The sequence below is a fragment of the Branchiostoma lanceolatum genome, chromosome 5, assembly GCF_035083965.1.
Source record: "Branchiostoma lanceolatum isolate klBraLanc5 chromosome 5, klBraLanc5.hap2, whole genome shotgun sequence".
Classification (NCBI taxonomy): Eukaryota; Metazoa; Chordata; class Leptocardii; order Amphioxiformes; family Branchiostomatidae; genus Branchiostoma; species Branchiostoma lanceolatum.
Window position 1 is genome coordinate 9,556,400 of NC_089726.1, and position 23,098 is coordinate 9,579,497.

Below are 23,098 nucleotides of genomic sequence, written 5' to 3' on the forward strand. Positions count from 1 at the left end.
GATAAGAGAATGGCCCTTAATGGTGACCCTGTCACACATTCTGGACATTCTCACGTGTTTAATTTACTCCCCGCGGATTCCAACGTAACCACTCCCAAACCAAGGCGCTGGTTTGGGAGTAGCCTGGAATCCATGCATCCGGTCCTAGCTCCAGTTCGCTCGTATCGCATCTAAAGCCCCAGTTGCACATAGCTGAATATGGCTCCCGACCACTAGTCAACCCAGGATGGCGGCAGATCGGGAGAAGTCTTACCAGTTTTAGATTAAGTGTCAAATTTGACTCCCAAACACACCCTGACCACTACTGACTTACTCCCAACCACCAGCCAACTCATTCCAGACCTCCCGTCCACAGCCGAAGATTCGGCTGGCGCAGCCGAACGCCAGCCAACCGCGAATTAAGAACACCAGCCGACCAACTCCCAACCACAAATGACCTTACCTACGACTAACTCCCAACCATGGTCTGGAGAAGGTCGGGAGGACATGGTCGGTGCTTTGTGTGACAGGGTCTTACGCTTTTTCACGTACATTACTTTATTTTCTTCACGTTGAAAGTTACAAGCTTAGTTCATGTTGGTAGATCTAAACGTTTCAAGTGACGTAAGCATCATTCTACATATCGGTTCTACAAATGGACGACTATCGTTTTTTACTATACGTGAGATGTAAAGAGATATTAATCAACTGGCTGTATCAAAATCGTTACCAATGTTATATAGGTGCCTGGACACTGATAGATTGAAATTGAAAAAAAACAAACTTTATTTTGTGCAGTCTTCAGAAATCTAGTACACGTAGGGATACCCTTTAAAGCATACAGTTGCAAAATTTATTCACACCTATTCACATCTATTCACATTTCAGTATTAAACATTTCTACATAAAACGATATCTTCTTATGTTTAATGTATGCAGCGTAGACAAAGGCTAGCTTAGATTTTAGAACACACAAACGGCTTCAATCAAATGTCAGAACTCTATACACCCTCGTTTGACATGTCCTCTCCTTAATACAATGTAAGGGACTCACTGATTACAATGTCTTTGAGGCAACAGTCAAAATACATTAAGGTAGCAGACTTTCAAACCGATGAACACAAAGACACGTCGCAGCTATTAAGTACCGTGATGGCAGGATGAAATCAGCACGCAGTTCACGTACACCTGTGTGTATCGCCTGTAGTGTAGACTCTTTTGCAGACCTTCTACATGTACAAATGTAGGTTCGGTCGTAGTTCATTTTGGGAGGAGAGATGATTTGCGAATTTTCAGCATAGACCAGCTTCTGTAATACCGGGAGAGATCGTTTTCACACGCCTTAAAGTTCTTGGGAGCCGGAAACGATATCCTCCTGCATTACAGAACCTGGCCTATGGCATCGCTTCCTTTAAAGATAAACAAAATAAACGCCGACCGCAGCTAGCAGGTCAACGAAGGAGGGTAAATCGCCCGCAGTACCTAATAAATTGATTTTCTACTCGCAGTGGAAATGCAAAGCTTCACACCATGTGCCAAAACTAGTGTCATTTAGGTGACACCTTTGCGAGCCACTTGAACTTGTAGGCGGCGACTCCGACGCCAACACCGACGCCTGCGACCACAACACCGGCGGCCACACCTCCGGCCAAGGCCCCCTGGTCCACGCCCGCCTCCTGCTTCCCCTGCTGTCCCTCCTCCGGTAGAGTCGTGGTCTGGTCCTCCTGGGTGGTGGTCGGGGCCTGCGGAACGGTGGCGGCGGTAGACCCGACTGTTGTCTCGGGAGGGGGAGTGGTGACTGGCGCGGGGGTAGTAGGGTCAGCCACGGTGGTCGTGACAGTGGTTGTAGGTGGCGCCGTTGTCGTGGGGGGTATCGTGGTGGCTGTTAGAGACAGAGAAATCAAAGGAGGAGAAATCAAGGAAAGTCCTCCTTTGATTTCCGAGGGATTCAAGTCTAAGTCTAAACACTTTGGAGAACAACATTCATTTTGATACTAACATTACGTCACTTTACTGAACTGAGCCCCAAAACAACTTGGACATAATGGGCTTTTTTTAAAGAATATCATCTGTCTGCAAAAAAAAAAACTTATTAAGCGTAAAAAAAAAAAAAACGATATTTACAAATTTCCAGACAAGCAAGAGGCCAAACGTACGTAATATGCAGCCGTCGTTGTCCCCAGGACCTGAGTAAAAGTACAACATTGTCAAGCATTGCAAGTTGAAGCACATTTCCATATAACAACACTGGGTCATGTTTTGGACTATTGGTATTGACTAGCTCATTGATATTCTCCAAGCAGAGGCTTCGATCGAGAGGGGTAGTTTTGTCCGGGAGAGAAGAGGGACGTTAGAAATCCCGGACAAACCACCCCCTCTCGATCGAAGCCTCTGCTTGGAGAATAGCTCATAGATACCCACCAACTCCCGTGTGTAATACCTTGTTATACGCATCTATGAATTTCATGTAGAAAGCATTGCTCTATCTAGTATCCATCTACCCATCCATCCATTCTTCCACTGATCACCTTCCCAGTACCGGTCACTTTCCTCACACCAAACCACACACACAAACACACTAACCTATCCACAACAATCACATTTACCTACTAGTAGTTAACATTATAGTTACTTCACCTAAATCCGTGATTTCACATATATCCGGGATTTTTAAAGACGGTTACGCCGCCACAAAAATACCGCTGGTCTTAACGCCACGGCCGGTCCTAAAATTGCAATATTTTTTTTTTTTTCGACAGGACCAGAGAAGAAATATAGTATGTATAGCATCAGTGACAAATGTAATCTAAGATATTGACGTGCACATGGGAAAAAGGATGGTTTATCATTTTATTAGATTAGGTTTCAATAAACACTTATCGGAAAATTCCCGAATTTAGGTGAAGTAGCGCTCCGTAGCAGAAGAGAAATCTGAGAAATTAGAACTGACCTAGCTGACAGATGTACAGTGTCGGACGCCCGCAGTCGATGTAGCTCCAATCCATCCATGCGGATGTCTTCAGGACTACACAGTTTTTGTCGATTTCGTTGCCGGAATTGCCGCTCATCCAGCTGTATAAAAAGTAGAATAATCAATTATTGTCATGTAGTTTATTCACATTTGTGATTTGCCCGCGTTTATTATTTCCCCTGTCACACAGTCGCCGATCTCGGTCGTATTGGTTGGTCGCCAGAAGGTCGGCCAGTTCTAAATTCACCTGAAAATCCCTAGAATTCGCCCGATGATCGAGAAAATACTCTGTGTATTGCTGCCGAAAATATTTAGGCTGGGTTTACACACACATTTTCACATACGGAGTACACTCAACCGAAGTGCGGTCTGTTTACACACAGGGCCGCGAAGTGACTTGGAACGCCCAGCTGCGCCGGCTGTGTGACGACCGCAGTATATTGTCTCGCTTTGAATCATGACCAACTTGCACCACAGAGTGCACAAAATTATGAAATAGATACCAAATAATAAAGAGTAACAAAAAAATTCTAATTATGCACCAAGTTTCTTTACTGATTTTCGTATTACCACTGACTTGAGCAATGCATAACTTACCGGGAGAAGACTCGGAGTCGACTCCGTGGATTTACACGCATTCAAGTAAACGCAACTTGAGTCCGACTTGAGCATGGTTTCAAGGTTGCTCTCGACGAAATTGGGAATGGGCGTGTAACAGGACACATCACCCACATTGATTTGTATTCCACATCGCAACTGAAAAGTAGGACACACCTGTTCGCTATTGTTGCAATGTAAAATCAGACTTACTTGGTGAAGGAACAACTTTCGAGCAGAAGACCGTCGGGAAAAGCGCCCTGTCCCTCCACGAGTAGGTCGTCAATGCCTACCCAGTGGTCAGTCGACCGAGAGGGGCTGGTCCTAATAGGTGATGTTTTAAAAATGGAAACAAACATTTCTTTATCATCAAATAATTTTTTGACCTTAGAACTAGTAGCATTAGTGATACGTTAAACACTACATGTTGAATCATCCATGTACTTATACGTATATGTTAATTATTTTGTATTCAATTGTTTGTTTGCATGTATAGTTATAGAAGACCTTACGAAAGTCGCTGTACTTTTGCTGTGTCAATAATTATATAAAGATTGTATAATTTATAAACAGATTGGAAACAACAAAATAGCAGTTTGTAAATAGCTGCTAGGGATATCGACAATTCACGAACCACATTTCCATGCACGAAGACGTAACCACTATCAAAACGTGCGCTCATCATTTCAATCAAGTACGCACACATACATAAAGGGTAAAGGTAGTCCTATCGCCGTTTTGAGACCGTACGGGCGTGGGTTGTTATCTACTGTGTCTAAGGCATGCACGGTATTGGAAAGCCCAACCCTGTCCTTCCACCGCCTTTTACCTCCCCAGCCGAATTCAGGATATATGGGCTCTGGGCCATACACCCTAATCATGAGACTCATACATATACATACGCACACACACAAACACACGAACGAAAAAAACAAGCGCCTTAAACTCGGAGGGTAAAACACTACCGTACTTAATGATGATGCCCATCAAAAGGAAGGTAATCCCCGCGTTCTTCGGCATCGCCAGCGAAGCATCATCGGCATCACATACATCCACGGCACCTTCGTACGTCTTGTACGTTCCATCTTTGATGTAATAACAGGTGTCTCCACTTGAAACTCCCTGTGGATGGTCGGTACAGCTATCAACTGCAGATATGGAAATAAAGATTACAAATTAGTAAAATACAGGTATAAAACTTCTTCTGGATCAAAGTTGAATTGCAATTGCAAACACAAAAATTGGACTTACACAAATTTTCGACAGAAGCAGTGGTATGGATTGCTCATTCCTTGACAAAGACTGGCGCTGATCAGTCGAAATTTTGAAAAAAAGTCCGATTTTTGTGTTTGCAATTGTGCAGTTCAATTTCAATTCAGAATTACTTCTACCAAGGACATCCTATATAATGTCCTTGCTTCTACCAACACAAATGAACTTTCAAGTGAAGTATAATCCTTATTTCTAAGAATGCGAGAGGAGGCCGCCATCGATGAAAAGGGGGCTACGTTTATGTTTAATTATTTGTACCAGGCACACGGGCGACATCAACAAACACAGAAATACATATACATAATACATTTAGATAAAAACTACGTAATAGAAACTAGTCGACGTAATGCCGACAGAGTGTGATGTGACGGTAGTCATCCAAATGAAGAAGTAGACAGATGATATCATTGTTGGATGAAAAAAGGCGCGATACAAATGAGTGGGTAACTCTTAGCATCAAAGGTGTCAAAACCGTCGGCAAATGTGTGCATATAAAAGATAATCAAAACGCTCTCTCAAATAGACTCTTCTAAAGGTGAGCGAAATTATACCATAGCTACTTACTTGTTTCACAATTCGAGTCCCCCTCCCCTGAAAAAGAAAAAAAGTACGACAAATGTAATACCATGTAAACTGGCGTAATGAGAAAAGAACTAGGTAAAAGTCATGGCAAGTAATCAATATCACTGGTAATACTATTGACTAGGACTGGGACTGATTTTCCTCACGTCGATCCACACAATAATCAAGCCCAACAGAAAAGAAAGAGAGATATTTGCAGAGGGGCACGCAAAATGTATTTTAAATATGTTGATGTCCCTTTGATATCCGGTGTCCATGTATACATGTAGTGCAATTGCGTGATGTTTGAATTAGCTATAAGCACAATTTTCCAGAAGGAACAAGAATTTGACCAAACCTCGACTCCACAAGATTAAACTTTGTGTAGAACTCCGTGTCCTGTATATGGGACCCCGCCTTGCTAACGCCCAATGGGCAGTATCAGTTCCTATGGTGTTATCTTACCATAGCAACTATCTTAACATGATTAACACACGGCGATTGCAAGCTATTGATTTCAATATCATCATGTTCAAACGTTTTTCCAGTTACGTCTTATGCATGTAACTCGTTTTGTCAGTTCATTCAGGTGACGCTGACAAAAAGTGGTGGATGTCGCTCGAAACGACCGGGACCGGGAGTAATCTTCGTATCTTTTCCAGTTGTAGGTAGTTTCATTCTCTATAAAGAAATACCCCCTTTCTACTAGGGCGGAAATCTAACATTTGACAAAGAACTCAACATATTTCATAGATAAAAACGAGACTTTTTGTGTGTTTTGTTGTCTTTTCAGTCATACTTTTACATCTCAAAGGTTACACAAATCCAACTTAGGTTGCAGCGAGGTCGCAACGCGATCGTCGTCAAGGGGAAAGGGGGGCTTACCTATCTGGCAGATAAACCCCGACCTCAGCGTCCCGTCACAGGGATCGTCGACCCATTTGTACCACGAGGTGAACCTGATGAAGCCGCAGTGTCCCACGGTGTGGTCAGTGTTCGACTCGTCCCAGTCCGAGAATCCGCACTCGCTGACTGTGCTGCCGTCCAACCACGTCCACGTCCCGCCTTCGTTCCTCAATCCTGTAAGAAATTGCAAAGAAAATAATCAGATACGTTCGACAGCTTGGGGAGAGGAGGGGGGATTGCACGTCGGAAGCGGAGACAGGAGATCTTGTCGTTCAGAACTGCGTTTAAAATTCTCCTCCGGCTACAGAATGTGTGGGAAAGATCTGTCCTTCCTATCCTGACACACGATGTCTACGCCTTAACATCCGTATGGCCCGTACAGTCCCGCTACCGTTCCTCGGCCATTATCCCCAACAAAACTTTTGTGGGGTCGTGTGGCGTAATGGCAGGGTGTTTGGCCCAGAACCCAGTGGTACCGGGTTCGAATCCCCTGACGCCACCGACCTTGTGTCCTTAGAAAAAGCACTTAGTAACACGGCTTTCCTCACTCCACCCAGGTTTAAAATGGGTCCCTGACTTAAGTTGGGGATGTAAAAAGCGCAGACGGCCTCATAAAGCCTATGGGACTACCTTTAACCTTATCAAGATTACTATACTCTGTATGTTGCACTGTTAAAATAAGTTACAAAAACTTGTGCGCGCAGTGACACGTTGTCTGTCAAAAAAAGGCAAAATGATTATTAAAAAAAAACAGTTCCCTACGAAATTCTACTTGGGTGTAGCATGGGTGCCAAAGAAGATAAAGGACAAACAAACAGACACATGGACGCTTACCAATCCAGGCATCGGTCATAGGGGACAGATTGATGATGAGGCCGGTGAAGAACGCGTCCACGGATTGGTGCTTGGGCATGGCAAGTGTCCCCCCTTCGTCTTCACAGCGCTGCAAGGCTTGGCTGAACGTCTTGAATTCCTTGTAGGCCTTGTAGCAGATGTTTTCGAACAGGACGTATCCCTCTGGGCAAGGTCCCGATCCAGAAGATTCCTGGCCGGTGGTCGTCCCTAAAAAAAACCCATATGTTAAATCAGAAATCTGACAGTTTGTTGAACCACTTTGTCCGTATTTGTTTACTTCTGTTTGATTAACAAAAACGTCAGATAGACAAGCACTGAATAGTTTGTTTCGCCTAACAGCATAGCAACATTTGTTATGTCATCAAAGCTCCCTGCAAAACTTTTCACTTCATGCTATTCATTTTTTTCAATTGTACGACTCTTTTCTAAACCATTACATACCCACCTAGCAATCCGGAGAGAACTAACAACCAGCACAGACGTGTGAAACGCCGTGACGGTACACCGGGTGCCATTTTCCTTTGCGTCTTGCTTCCTAGACTCAAAAACAAGAAGTTAACGACTTCTCTTAACGCCCACCGTGTTTTGCAGTCTGGCACAATTACGTTAGGACGTTAATGATGGAGTTTGCTGACCTGTCCAGACGAACAAAACATCAGGAAGAAGACGTTCTTATATTACTAACTATGTTTCCTAGTCTGCCTTTCAGCTGCTCTGATTATGTTAGACCGTCGTTTGAGATCAGGTAATGAGATTTCGTCTTGAAAAGACAACGTGATATGAAATAGTGAACCTGATTACAGGTCATCGTTCTATTTCTTTAATTTAAGCGTTGTTGCCATGGCGTTGTTGATAAAGTTTACGTAGATGTGAAGACCGTCACTGCATGTTTTGGGAAATACAAAGATCTTACTGATTATTTCTTAAAAGTTTCCAAGTTTTCCTAATCCTTTCGCATTCTTACTATTAGACAATCTTCGACCACAAGAAAAAACAACTGCCTACCTTTACATCATGATGAGACGCCGTGCGAACAAGAACACATGGGCGGGTGGCAGAAGAGGGGGTCACGGGTTTCGCTAATGCCCCACCACGATGTTGGGATATGGACACCCAGATAGAACACCCTGCTCGTCATCTCAAAACAGATGTTGAGATGAAAGATACGGTCTCAGCGTTTTACGTCGTGTTTTTGCGGCACTTAGTACCTCTTGTTTTGGTAGTGTACTTCTTTTATGGTTTTATCGTAGGGGAGTGGAAGAGAGGAAAACGGAGACCACAAGAAAAAAGGACTAAAAGGCAAAAAAACACTTGAAAAACACCGACGCGTACCCTCTTGTATATTTGCATAGAGATAGCTACATGTATAGCAACAAACCCAGTTTGAAGTTTGAAAGTCAGTTCACGAGTTTATCAATAGGTGTCGCCATGTCGAAAATAGCGGTCATGAAGAGAGGCTAAGTTAAGGTACGCTCGCACGATAGAGCACGATTTTGCAGTAGAGAAATTTTTTTTTTTACTTCGGTTTTTGACAGACAAGGACGACGTGGCACTGCACTCAAGTTTTTATAACTTATATCAACAGTGCCAAGTACAGATAACAAACATACCCATTCTAATTTTTATACACATGGGGGAAACTTATGTAAAGTGCCTTTCCCAAGGGCACAACATCGGTGGCGTCAGAGAGAAATGGGTTAACAACTGTTGTTATATAAATAACGCATAATGATAGACATAGCACAGAGACGAAAGGTATATACAAGGCTATATTGCGGATGATATTATCTTGACTGAAATAATGTTTTAATTTGAAACCGCCATAGTCTCAGCTGAAACTGAAATAACTCCAAACGACGGAAGTTTTACCAAGGGCACTATTCCAGAATACACATTTTGGGTCTGAAATGGCCAAAAAATTATAAGATAAATGCTTCTGCAGTGGTATATGCTAAACTTGTTAATAAAGCCCCGTGGGTATATATTGCAGGCATTTCCATGCCAAATTTTAGGTAATTCTAGGTAATTTGGTTTAAATACGAGGACACAGGGTGTGCATTTTTTGTCTACATTCGCCAAATTAATCATTTTACACTCGGACTCGTCTGGTGTATTAGGAAAAGATTTTATTCCCGGAAGTTCTCTCTCTCTCTCACACACACACATCTGAATAAAGAAAAACATCTTTGACCGCCGTGTTCATTTTATTGTCCAATCCTCTATATTCATTTAAAGCTAACTTTATGAAAACAATCTGTGTAGTTTCACGTCACAGGTGTAACAGAAAAGTCATACTTCTTAACACTATGCAGAAGTCTTTTGATAAATAAATCTAACAGTTAATCTTAATGTTTTACCATAACCCTCCTTAATCCTCACAGTCAACATATTTCAACACGTTTTTATCTTGAAGCGAGTCTACAGGAATGGCGTCACAGGCTCATGTCAGAAATATGCGAGGTACTTGACAGCTTCATTTGTCTCTCTGTTATGTGTAACGACCAGAAATCTGTAAAAAGAGCTCAGACAGTCCACCACCCGCATGTGAAATGTCGCAACCGAAGATAGTTGATTTGATTTGATTTATTTATTTGGCTGTAAAAAGTACGGCCAGGGCTACCCAACTAGCCTAAGGCTATTACAAAGGTTTAGCCCTGGGAACAATATTCAAATTCAATCCAAACTTTCACAAAGCACGTCAAAACACACATGGAGGCGTACACAAAACGCAAATCTTAAATACATAGAAGTAACAAAATGAACAAAAAACAGCACAAAACTGAAGCGCATAATTATGGGGGAAAAAGCACGAGACTAAGCTATATATAAAATCGTTAACAAAGCCAAAACGTAGGTCCACATTACGTGGGTCATTTAGATTATACAATATGTCATCTGAGTCTATCTGATATTTGAGGTAGGTCAGTCATTAATTTACAGAGTATTTGTTGCCGAGTGAACAAAACACCTGGAAAATCCGGTAAACGTCCAGAAAGTTACGCCGTAGAAATTCTTCAACTCATAACATTGTGACTATCAGTAGCTCTACGCTGTCCCTAGTGGAACAACCTTGGTAAGCATTAACTTTTTGTAAGCTAGGACTCCTACGCCGACCCCCACCCCTACCGCAGCTACTGCCCCAACCGACCCTCCAACTGCAGCTTCAACTTCCACGGCATCTTGTTCCTGTGCGGCTGCCTCGCCATTTTGTCCTGGCATGAACGGGATGAAAGTGTTCCTGGCAGGCGGCGGCGGTGGTGGCGGGGTGCTGCCGTGACGTGGCCAGGTCCAGACGGGTGCTGCACTTGCACCTTGACCTCGGGTTGTCCCTACAACAGGTGGTCGGTTTGTCCCTACAACAGGTGGTCGGGTTGTCCCTACAACAGGTGGTCGGGTTGTCCAAGATGGCGCATCTGTAGTTGTGATGTGGCTTGTGAGTGTGGTGGCAATCTCTAATCACGGAGAAAAATAGAAAGTTTAGAAATGCAAAAAGGGTAGAAATCGTGCTCTATCTGTACGTCGTAGGGCCCGGTCACATGCGCCGTACGATAATAGTCGTGCGAGGACAAACCGATGGCATTCTTGGGAGAGTCGTGCACGTGAAATTCGTAGAACTCTGTGTCTTGTTATGGAAAAGGCTGTCTTAGATTCTAGCTTGTCTGTGGTTGGTTTTGTCACAGCCCTCTCGAGTATTGCACGACACCAAAACTGTACGACGACCTATGACGAATTTGACTGCAAAATGTTTGTGCAATATCTAAAGTTTCTCTGGTGGTCTGAATATAGTTCTCTTGTCCAGTAATCTTCCACCAGGCTTAATAAGCATAGTTCAAAGTAGTCAGATATCCCTCGACTCTTCAACCATCCCAGCCTACACTTGTTATAATACTAAGTTGTCAAATGAAGTACGTATACTTACCAGACTCACAGTCTTTGGTGATTCCTGGCCCTAATATAACGAAAAGGGTACAGAGGCAACATTGGAAACCTGCTGTAGATATGTCATCAGAACATAAATAGAAAAATTAAACAAACAAATAGAAACAAATAAATAAATAGATATAGATAAGTAACTAAAGATAGATAGATAAAAGACACCTAGGACATTTGATTTTCATGAGGCTCCCAGATATCAATTTAAAGATGACCTCGATAGACTGGTGTCACAACAAGTAAAATACACAAATGTGAACACAGTCTAGCTGTACGTTGACAAGGTGGTATTTCAAAAGTTCAAAGTTAGGTTTGTTCCTTTTACTATACAGTTGTGAAAGACTTCTATGTATCTTCCAAACTCGTGTTGTGTTCCCTATAATATGATAAGAATTTTATCAAAAATGCTCACCGATCTGACACACGTAGCTCGCTCTCGCGTAGCAGGGCATGTCATGCCAAAAGTATCCAGAACTTTGTAGGTACATGATACAGTTAAAGACGTGGCCCCTGTCCCTTGGAGCTACAACAGACCACCTGAATAACAGAAACAAGACACTGTATGATATATGAATATGTTTCAATTCCTTCCATGCGGCGTGTACTGTAGGTAAAGAGATAGGCAGACCAATTTAAAAGTATAAAAAAAGACATGTAGCCAGACCGAGCTGACCATGTTTTCAGATAGAACAGTGAAAATCAATGACCCCTAACATCCAATGAACACATGTTAAAAAAAGCAAAATCATGGCCCTAAATTAGAAAACCAACAATTTAAACAAGTTAACATACAAACAGACTGACAGAGACAAAAACATTGGTCGTTTTCCTGGGCTCCTCGTACAGTTGCACCATAGTTACAGATACTTGATAGAGGTATATATAACTATAGTACATATTATGTGGACTACTGTTAAACACTCTGTACTTAAACTCAATAATTGATGAATTACTTTAAGAAGGCACAGTCGTCCAACTTGGTGCCGTCGGCGAACACGTGGTTGTACTCCCAGCGCCTGTCGTCTACTCCGATCCAAAAGCTGGCCTCTGGCGCCGCCCTGAGTAGGGCAATGCGAAATGTTGCTTATCTTACTCTCCAAGCAGAGGAGTGGTTCCGGCTGGTCTGTGACGTGTTTTTAGGCGTTTTTGTTGGGCTTTCTACTTTGTCATGTTTTGTTTTTTCTCTTTGTGTGATTTATAGAGAAAAAAAACACGACAAATTAGAAAGCCCGACAAAAACGCCTAAAAACACGTCAAAAACCAGCCGGAACCACTCCTCTGCTTGGATAGAAGCTTATCTGTCATACTGAGGGTGCCACGAAGTTGACTTGATACAAGACCATCAGTGTTGTTTAAGATTAATCATTAAGTAGTTTTGTGCATTTCGAAATTAACTTTCATCTATGGATACAAGGCATCCGGTTTGCTATTCAGACCTGCAGTCAGCCCAGCCTTTCACGTACATGTTACGTCATTATGGTCAGAAATAGAAGCTATTATATTATATTGTGCTGCAAATCATGCAATAAAACGACATGTCATTAACCTTGAACTTTTAAAATGGCAGTCAACCGTTTACAGTGCAGTGTTTTTGTTTATCTGCGAAAACTTCCCCGTGACGTCACAGAAACAACAAGACTGGCAATGATAAAAAGACATTGCCATGGCGACGGTGGTTGTTGTTTTAATTTTTATTGTACCCTGCTTAGGGCACATTGATAGGTGGTGCTGTTCATACAGGATTTCTAACGAAAAGGGCTGACGGGTAGACCTGTTCTACTGGACAAATACACACACACACAGACACGCACACAGACACACACACACAGACAGCGACAGTTCCACTAGATTCTACCAGAAACACCCAACTGCCAGAACGAACATCGATTTCATCACAGCCTCATCATGACAACTGAAAACAGCCCACGGACCGGGTTCCCACCATACACAATGGCTATTCTACTCTGATAGGACTGCTGTTTACATGAACAACATGTTAGGCTAAATCTACACAAATTTTAACATCAAAGTCCACTTACCAACAGACACAGCATACACCATGCAACAGTTTGTACACTTATGTTCCCTGAACTATAGAACTAAGTCCTCTAGAGCGTGAATGGCCAGGGATGTTAGCTAAGGATGGAATGCCAGTATGGAATTCCAGGATGGAATGCCAGGAATCCCAGGATGGAATGCCAGGATGGAATGCCAGGATGGAATGCCAGGATGGAATGCCAGGATGGAATGCCAGGATGGAATGCCAGGATGGAATGCCAGGATGGAATGCCAAGATGGAATGCCAGGATGGAATGCCAGGATGGAATGCCAGGATGGAATCCCAGGATGGAATGCCAGGATGGAATTCGAGTCCCACTGGAATACCAGGCACACCAGTCATAAAGGAATTTGCCAGTAATTCCTGGAGCCTTAATGAAATGCCAGCCTGGGAATCTTAATCCACAGAAATATTGTTGTGTAAAAATGTGTCCCATGTGTTCTTGGTAGTACAGGATTATATCAGCAAGAAAGTGGCATCTTATCAGCTGGATAATCATCTAGTACTAGTACAACTGGCTTGCTAAATTTCCTTGCGACAGTGAAATTTTTCATTGATCGATCTGGCTTGGACACGTTCCCAATGCCATGAATGAGGTTAATGCCCTTTAATTAATCTGCTTGCATAGTTAACTGAAGCAGCGTGTGCACAATCGTTATCAGTACAGAGTTGATGCAATTATGACCTGTTACCCGAAGAAAGACATAAAGTCTTACCGTGAGTTGTAAGGACCAGCATTAGGGCGTCTAAAAACATTGTAACAGACACACATTGTGTTAGAAAAGAGCAATATTACTGTAGCCTGAGTGTCATCCTGTTTCAGTTCCAGGCTCTGTGAAGGTAGACTCTGGAACTGAAACAGGATGACACTCAGGCTAATATTACTGTAGAGCTGAGGTCTTAAATGGGTCATGTATACATAAGCCTGGCACATCTGGTTGACAGATGTAGCTTCCTGTCTAGGTTATCTAGGAGGAATGTCCCAAGGGAGGCTTTCTGTCTGACTAACATTCCTAACATTCTTATTGTCTTAATATGCCTATGGACACATGCCTGTACAATTCCTAGAATAGTTGCAATCTGCACACAATACTATATCATTTGGCTCGCCCCTGAGGCGTCGCCAAAAATGACAAAAATGCAGGTACATGTAGCAACATATTGACATGTTTTATGGACTGATATAGTCAACCTACTGAATTTTTGAGTCCTAATACTGAATATATCTACCATGATTGAAATGATATGGCTATATCCATCATTGCAATTGTAGGGCTTGTATTGTAACGTACCTTATCATGAGTCCTATGAGAAAGAAGTCGGTATTCAGGTATTTGGGCATGGCTAGGGTTCCCCCATCTTCTGCGCATGCTCTCTCTGCCTCTGTGTAATTGTTCAAGGCCTGTCTTGCCCCGTAGCACGTGTCCCTCAACTTGTGGTACCCGGGAGGACAGTCGGGAACTGGAGCACGGAAATTTCCCACTGACTTTTTGTTCAATTCCATCGCATCCTTAGCCCTAACTATCACATTCATTTGTACATGTACACCAATGTTGCCCTCCCTTCCCCAAACGACACAGTGAAACATCCTTATTTGAAACAAGTGAAAGCATTATCTTTTCACAGTGCAACTACATATGAGAGGCCTTACGTCTGGCTTTCTCCAAATCAAATTATGGGAATTCTAGATAGAATTTCAGGACAAGGTACAAAAAGCCTGAGATCAAAATTGAAAAAATTGCCATTTTTTCATTGAGAAAACAATACCTTCGGCACACCAAAATAATTTGGAAAAATTACCTATTCCTTCTGGAGCAGGCTTAACAATGCGTGCATGTTCAGAAAAATCATCCGAGAAACATGTGTTTACCTATGAGCAGGCTGTAGTCGATACATCCCGGACAGTCACAGTGGAGCTCGGAATTGCCACACAGTCCGTCAGCAGAACAACATGGCGTCCGTCCTGTGGCGTCACACTCTCCGGGAAATCCTTCTTCAACGGGAAAGTCTGGCCCGCAGCGGCCGTCTGGTCTGATTCGGGCGGGATCTGGCACGAAACAACAGCAACAACAGTAACAATTACGAGTCATCAACATCGAACAACACAGATTTTATATCTCAGACAGATGCAAACGATTTCAAGAATTCGATAGAGTTGCGTTCATATCTGATGATCAAAGCGGAAGGCTGTTAATTTACAAGTATTTCTAAGTGCTCTATTCGCACTCATTCTCATTAATATCTGACTCAATACACGATGAAAAATACGACCGACCCATCTGCATGGTTTTTATTGGTCCCTATGATAATTTATACTGCATTATTATGCATTGTATTCTATTTTATATTGTAATGACTTTTTATCTTCTGCGTGCTTGTAAAGATTTGAATGAACGAAACAAAATCACAATCACCTCTTGTAAAGTCGGCTCTTTCTCCTAAAGTTTAAAAAAAATAAAGCACAGGGTCAGAGCTAATTGATTACAGGCTAGCTATCAAATAGAATATGGTACTTTTTCTCCAAACAGCATACATGTACCAGTGTCCAAAGAATCGATGACATCAACTTGAATTGCTTTATCTATAATAGTTGGACAGAAATATCAAATATATATCCAAAAGTACCCATCGGTGCAAGTATACATATACATAAAGACCCACATGACTTTACTAGTATTCTGACCACAACGTCTTTGAACTCCGAAGAAGCTCAGTCTGCCATATATATGATGATAATATATATTTGATGATAATTACAGATTAACAGAATTATTTTGTGGGCCGACATTGATATTAGTCAAGGTACTACTTTTATCAAGACAATGCCAATTGAGTCCAAAAGATCGATCCTTATATATACTATTTAAAAGTGTCATAGATAGCTTACCGGAACAGTCATCTTGGTCTCCGGATCCTGTGGTAAAAATGATATCCGATTAAACTTTTTCTTTCACAGATTTAGAAATGATGAATGACTGAATTGTTAAGAGGGGACGTCCCTGTGGTTCAACAGCAGCAGCCTCACAGTGCGTCTCCTGTTTCCAATTAGTTACTAACTGGGAGACTTCGGTTCAAGTCTGGGTTCAGGACATATCGGTTGGGGCTGCACCCATCTTTCAGAAGGAACTCAAAGTGGGGTTCCCATACGCGTGTTCGTGGAGGTGCTTCGAGCACGTTAAAGGGAAATGGACAACAACCCCTCCCTGTAGAAATATACCTTACTAAGCACGGAAACAGCTAGGGAACTTGCTACCCTTTGTACTACTAGGCATTTAAGGGTACGTCTGAACCAACCAACGAACGAACTGAGTTAAGTGTAATTTCTATTGAACCTATTCACATATTTGTGTTTGTCCCTGTAAATGTAGGCTCTCGACCATCAGCTATGCTGCTTGAGAGTCTGTGTCGTGTACTGTAACACTTACCAGTAAATAAAGTACAAAAATAGTGAGATTAAAGGGGTAAGCTTACTCACCAAATTGGCAGACGAAGCGCTTCACATCCCAGCAAGTATCCGTGCCCCAAAGAAAATCGTCCACAGTCTGTATCATGACGCATTGCCTCGGCACGCGGAAGAAAACCCCGGGAAAGGCGGGTTCTCCTTCAGCAAAGGCGTCGTACGGGCAGCTCGAGACCGGTGTGCCGTCACTCCATATCGGTTCCCCGTTCAAGACCTCCTCTACTCCTGTGTGAAGGAAACGACATCGTACGACCAGCTCAGACGAAGAAAAATTGTCATTCCTTCAAGTACTTATTAAGTTATCAACCAAGGATTAATATGTTAAGAATCCGCACTTTTCTAGAACTATCGTAGAATTGGACTCGTTGCCATCATGTACAGTAGAAGCATCCTCAGCAACGCTTACAGTCAGATGTCCAAAGGTTAGATGTGACAGGTCGCTTGGTGTGATATACCAGCTGCCCTCGCGCCGCGTGCCTGCGAAGTTGGTGTGTTATGGCAAAGGGCTGTTATGCCGGCTACATATACAGATTCAGATACAAACACGGTTGAGCCTTACTTTCCACACGACGAAGGTCTTGTTTTGGAGATGGACTGTAGAATGTTTTCATTTTGTGTATTTGCAATGGAAAAGGTAACTGGGTCTACTAGCGTACCGATTCACATAAAAATACAATGCCCTGAAATAAATCCACCGAAACAGCTTGACTTCTACCTCGTACTACAAATCTCTAGCACTTTTCAAATGCTTGCATTCCATGCTTACCTATCCAGTACCCAGATTCATAGCCCGTGTACTGAAGGATTCCCACGATGTACGCGTCCACAGCTGCCGTCTTGGGCATGGCCAGCGTGCCGTTCCGATCCTCACAGTACTGTTTGGCGTCATCATATCCCAATTCCTCGGTGGAGAACTCGTAACAGGCGTGGTTAAAGGCGATGCTCTGGTCAGGACACTGCGATACGCTGACACCTGGGGAAAATAACGAAACCGGCACATCATCGTCTTCTCACATACAGTATTCATTCTTGTACTTATAGTTACTACTTGCGAGTTTACCTATCACATTAAAGCTTATATCTATACATCGTTACATCATTAAAGTTCTGGTGATTAACATATGACTCCAGACGTTAGGTTCATCGTAAGGCGTACCTATATTTAGCATGAGAGTCAACGCTACTTTTGAAAAAGTCAGGAATTTTGGCAAGCGCAACATCTTCGCCAAAAGTGCTGCTCCCAATCACCACCTCTGATAACTGAGTTAGAGGTACGGGACAGTCTTCAGTACATTGTAGCACTGACTCGATTACAGACTTAAAACAGAATTAGTCAAGTCTTTCTTGTAGAAAATTTGGGTCAACATTTTGATTAAAAACTCTTTGAGAAATTGAGTTTACCCGTATGCCACAAGTCATCACATGTCAGTCTGTCGTCTTACGTTACTACGACAGGTTTACTGTCGGACAACGGGATGCCTGGATCTATAAGCAAAAACAAGAAAATTATCAACATAACAATAAATACAAACACAAATATGAAAACAACCATAAACAATACTTTTTGCTCAGTTCGGCCATACTCTTCTCGATAAGTGTGTGATGGGTTCTTTTAGCAGGGCTTGATGCGAGTGACGTCCTCTCGGGTGGACAATGTGCACGCTTGCCATAACTTGTGTTGAAAAGATGAAGAAAAAAAAAAATCTGAAAAGCTCACACTAACGTTAGGAGGATCATCCTCGTGCTTGACTTTTTGTACTTGAAGTTAATCTAAAGAAAACGAAAGCTATAATTATCTTCAACAAATCTGGCCAGTCATTTCCAAAACAAACATTCTCGTATGGGAAAAACCCAGTGGATATAGTCCACTCCTACTGCTACTTGGGCCTGAATATCACCTTATCAGGCAGCTTCTCTCTTGCAAAGAAACAACTTTCACGCAAAGCACGTAAAGCTGTGTACAGTCTTAAACCCCTCATTCGTTCATCTGTTTCTCCAAAAAGTTTACTTAGAATATTTGACTCTTGTATTAAGCCAATTCCTTTATATGGATGTGAAATTTGGGGCACCGAGTCTACAAATGACAGCTCTCCAATCGAAATTTCACAACACCGCTTCTGTAAAAATATACTTGGGGTTTTCAGAAATAGTACAAGTTCATGCCCTTCTGTTTCAATATAATTCTATAACAAACAGACGTAGAAGAAATCGAACCTTATTACTACGTGTGAAAGAAATATTAGATTTTAGTGGAAACTCCTATCTGTTGTATTCTTGCAATTCATCCAGTGACATTAAGTCAGTTTCTACTATGATAAGGTCCAGAATTACCGATATGTACACCCAAACTATTTGTCCTAATTTGAATATGAGCAAGCTAAGGTTTTATAAGGCATACAAAACATCATACTCCATGGAAAAATATTTAGAACTAAATGATTTTAATTTACGCTCAGCAATTTGTAAAATTAGAATTAGTGCCCATCCTCTTGAAATAGAGAGAGGGCGGTACAAAAAGTTACCTGTGTGCGAAAGAACTTGTAAATACTGCATGTCAAACACGGTGGAAGACGGAACACATTTAATTTCAAGTTTCCCCTTCTACGATCAAGAAAGAAAGGCGCTGTTTAAAAAGGCCACCAAATTCCATCCAAACTTCTCCATGTTCACAGACCAAAAGAAAACTACTCTCCTGTTAACATCACAAAACCCACACATTACAGAAAAAGTGGGAGTATTCGTCTTCCACTGTCTCGAAAAAAAGAAGTCAAACCCAAATAAAATAGAATTTAGTGTTAGTATTTGAACTAGAATAGTCACATGCTATATTGTTACCAATTTTCTGTCCGTCCTTCCATGTTTCATGTACTTGCAATTAGCCTACGGGCAAGACCTTGCAATAAACTTATTATTATTATTATTTGTTTTCCCGGGTCACAACCCCTAACCTCTGCCAAATATCACAAAAATCCATCCACAGCATCCAAACACATAGAAAAACGGTTACGACAGCGAAAACATAACATTCTTGACAAAGCTTTAAAGAAAATAAGAAGGTCTGCTATTTTCAAATCTAAGTCAGAGACGGACTGGGCGCTATGCTTCAGTGTTCTGGGGCCTAAAATTCAAATGATTTTCATTTCAGGCCATTGCGTTGTATCAAATAGAAATGATCTGGTGTCAATCCTTAACTTGTTAGTTAGGGCGAATGAACAAATCGTCACAAAAGATATACCGAGCAGATCTCCTACGGTCACAGCATGCTACGGTCACAATTGGAAAAGGGGGCCCCGCCGACTAGCCCCCGCTGTACACCCTGCGGCTACCTATTTTGGGCCACTGCCGGGCCCCCGAATGTTTTTAACTCGAAGTTAAACCCAGTAACAAATAGACGGCGCAAGCTAATCACGAGAAGACCTCCTGTATCCGGCAGTCCCCCGGGAAAAATGCGTGACTTTGGGGCCCGTCCGGGACTACATCACCTACAGGCACTGGCGCACGTGACCGTAGCATAAGTGGGGTTTATCAAAGCCTACGGTCCTATGTTTGAGAGCCTCGAGTATCCAATACGCTTGTCGATAACACACATTTGGACAAATCAGAAAGGACTAGTTGTGCCAGTGAGTTCCTCTGTGCTGGTTACATAATGCTTTGGTCCCATTTCCAATCCGGGGCTCGAAATGTTTGCGAAAACGAAAAATAAAAAAATCATATCATAGGAGCAATATTTCTACGTTTTGCGTATTTTGCTGTCTTTTATATCATATTTTTAGTTCTCATAAGCTGCGCGGCCGGGCCCCGGATTGGAAATGGGACTGAAGCATAAGGCATCACGTTGCCCAGACGACAACCCCGTCCAAGTAACATCAGACAACAAACGGTCATGTGATAACTTGTGGTATACGTACAACGGGTAAACTCATTTTTTCCAAAGAATGGCACAAGCTCTAGTTATCAGGTTAATGTATGCAATCGAGTTAGTACTTTGATTAGATCTCCTATGTCCCGTATCTAGGTGGAACTAAGCCAGTTATCAGATGCGACGTTTGCAATTGAGGGCATCACTTTTGGCGAAAATGTTGCCCTTTTTTCTTGCTCCTTTTTTCAAAGTGGCGTTGGCTATCATGATAAACATAGGTACGCCTACCAATGATACTTAAGACGTCTGAAATTACGCGACCATTGGAATTGCCAGTATTTCACCTCATATAGCTAGAGTTTATGAGAACGCGTGGTACACTTAAAAGTGTAAGAAGATGACGATGTGCCGGTTTCGTTATTTTCCCCAGGTGTCAGCGTATCGCAGTGTCCTGACCAGAGCATCGCCTTTAACCACGCCTGTTACGAGTTCTCCACCGAGGAGTTGGAATATGATGACGCCAAACAGTACTGCGAGGATCGGAGCGGCACGCTGGCCATGCCCAAGACGGCAGCTGTGGACGCGTACATCGTGGGAATCCTTCAGTACTATAGCTCGGGCTATCCACATGGGTACTGGATAGGTGAGCATGGAACGCACACCTTAAGCGCTTGACAAAGCCTGTGTTAGTGTTGAGTAAGTCTTTATGATCCCGTTTCCTCCACAGGAGTAGAGGAAGGTTACCAGAAGGAGCCGACGTGGAGCGACGGTACACCGGTCTGGAGCCTCACCGGTTGCCGCTACGAAGTCTTCGATGAAGGAGAGCCTTACTTCCCCGGTATTCGTACCCGCATGCCGCCCCAGTGCGTCATGATCAGGACTTACGAAACTCCGACCGACTTCGTTTGGATGACCGACACGTGCTGGGAGGCGAAGCGCTTCGTCTGCCAATTTGGTGAGTGAGCAGTCGTTCACTCTTACAGATCGTGCATACTTTCGTTGTCTATCAATACATGATCGGTCAGCTTCCATGTCTATATTTAAAGGAAACTTTGATGAAGTGTTTTTTTTTTCTCTCCATAGGAGCTGGAGATCAGGCTGAATGTTCCGGTGAGCAGATTATTACCTTTTTTCTTTGACAGATAATGATCGATCATTTAAGGTGCGTTATGGAATATAGCAAGGCCTATTTGTTGTCAAAGTTGCATTAAGAAGACTTATCTCACGGACGTTTACAGCTAAAATGAAAAGACGAACAGCGAAAAGATCGAAGGTTGCACTATAGTGGTCGGTACTTAAGTCATTTGTGTTTTTGCATATACCTAAGGGGATGGGATATTATAGATATATTTCTATCCAACAGTTTGAAACAAAATCAGGTTTATGTTATCACTTCATCGGGTACAGGTATGATTATAGTGTTTGGGATGAAAGTATCATGGTCTCTTTGATGATAATCTGCCATTCATCAGCTCTGACCATGTGTGTTGTCTTTAAAACCATAGGAGAGAGTGCCAACTTTAAAAGAGGTGAGTGGAAGTTTGTTTTTCGTCAATCGTATTTTTGCTAAAATTGGCATATATAGTAACAGCCTGTCCAACGTTCCTACATCTGTATCTGTATCTGTATCTGTATCTATATAGCCGGTATAACCGCCATCAGGCGTAACACACCAGCTTCGCAGGCACGCGGCGCGGCAGCAGCTGGTCATATTACACCGAACGGTCTGTTACACCTAGTCTTTGCATATCTGACTGCAACCGTTCTTTAAAGCTACTTAGTGATGAAGCTCCTACAGTACTTGATGACAACGAGTTCCATTCTACTATGGTTCTCGGGAAATACGAATTTTTGAACACGTCAATCCTTGGCTGATAACTCTGGTACTTAAAAGCATGACTATTTCTGGTCCTCTTCTGAGCTGGCATTAGATACTTATCAGTCGGTACGTCCACAAGTTTATTAGTCATCTTGTACATCATGCAAAGTCTGGACATTGTTCTCCTGTCCTCAAGTGACATCCATTGCAGGTCTGCTTTCATTTTTGTTACACTGGCGCCCCTTTCATAGTTGTTCGTGCAGAATCTGGCAGCTTGGTTCTGCACCCTCTCGAGTTTATCTATATCCTTCTTTGTGTATGGATCCCAAACTGTTGCAGCATATTCAAGGTTTGGTCTTACTAGAGACGTGTATGCAAGTGATTTTACCTTTGCTGGGCATGCCCACAAATTACGTTTGATCACTCCCAATGTCTGTTTAGCCTTAGTTGTTACTTTGTTGATATGGGTGTTCCACTTTAGCCCCGTTGTTAATGTAACGCCTAGGTACGGGTGGCTCTTTGCTGTTGCTAGAGCCTGTCCACAGAACTGGTAGGTGGTTACAATTGGGTTTCGTTTGTTTGTTATATGCATGATGTAACATTTTTCCGGATTAAACTGCATTAGCCATCTGCTTTGCCATTCTTCGAGTGTGTTCAAATCTTCTTGCAAAAGCTGTGAATCACTCTGTGTGGACAACTCTATATATAACAGGCAGTCATCGGCAAATAACCTAACATTTGAATCAAGCTGGTCTGGTAAGTCATTTATGTACAGGAGGAAGAGTAACGGTCCCAGAACAGTTCCCTGTGGTACGCCTGACGCAACT

At 42.5% G+C, this 23,098-nt stretch overlaps 4 protein-coding genes across 4 annotated transcripts in view; 1 reads left to right on the forward strand and 3 right to left on the reverse strand.

Annotated features, from left to right (window-relative positions):
* Window positions 1–216: 216 nt before the first annotated feature.
* Window positions 217–7,684, reverse strand: LOC136434931 (macrophage mannose receptor 1-like). The gene is made up of 9 exons (XM_066428048.1): window positions 7,587–7,684; window positions 7,121–7,348; window positions 6,266–6,460; window positions 5,384–5,410; window positions 4,518–4,695; window positions 3,761–3,871; window positions 2,930–3,051; window positions 2,136–2,165; window positions 217–1,861 (listed from the first exon to the last, which is right to left on the reverse strand). The coding sequence occupies exons 1-9, from the start codon at window positions 7,654–7,656 to the stop codon at window positions 1,527–1,529; spliced, it is 1,296 nt and encodes a 431-aa protein (XP_066284145.1). The 5' UTR covers window positions 7,657–7,684; the 3' UTR covers window positions 217–1,526.
* Window positions 2,259–23,098, reverse strand: part of LOC136434933 (mitochondrial carnitine/acylcarnitine carrier protein-like) — a 154,432-nt gene continuing 133,592 nt past the window's right edge. Inside the window, exon 11 of the transcript XR_010755799.1 lies at window positions 2,259–2,270. The gene's annotated coding sequence lies outside the window, so the exon portion shown is untranslated. The remainder of the gene's footprint in view (window positions 2,271–23,098) is intronic.
* Window positions 16,601–17,762, reverse strand: LOC136435233 (collectin-11-like). Its single transcript, XM_066428537.1, has 3 exons — window positions 17,750–17,762; window positions 17,360–17,566; window positions 16,601–16,818 (listed from the first exon to the last, which is right to left on the reverse strand). The coding sequence occupies exons 1-3, from the start codon at window positions 17,760–17,762 to the stop codon at window positions 16,601–16,603; spliced, it is 438 nt and encodes a 145-aa protein (XP_066284634.1).
* LOC136435235 (C-type lectin domain family 17, member A-like) lies at window positions 20,718–21,415 on the forward strand. Its single transcript, XM_066428539.1, has 3 exons — window positions 20,718–20,730; window positions 20,883–21,095; window positions 21,180–21,415. Exons 1-3 carry the CDS (start codon window positions 20,718–20,720, stop codon window positions 21,413–21,415), a joined length of 462 nt encoding a protein of 153 aa, XP_066284636.1.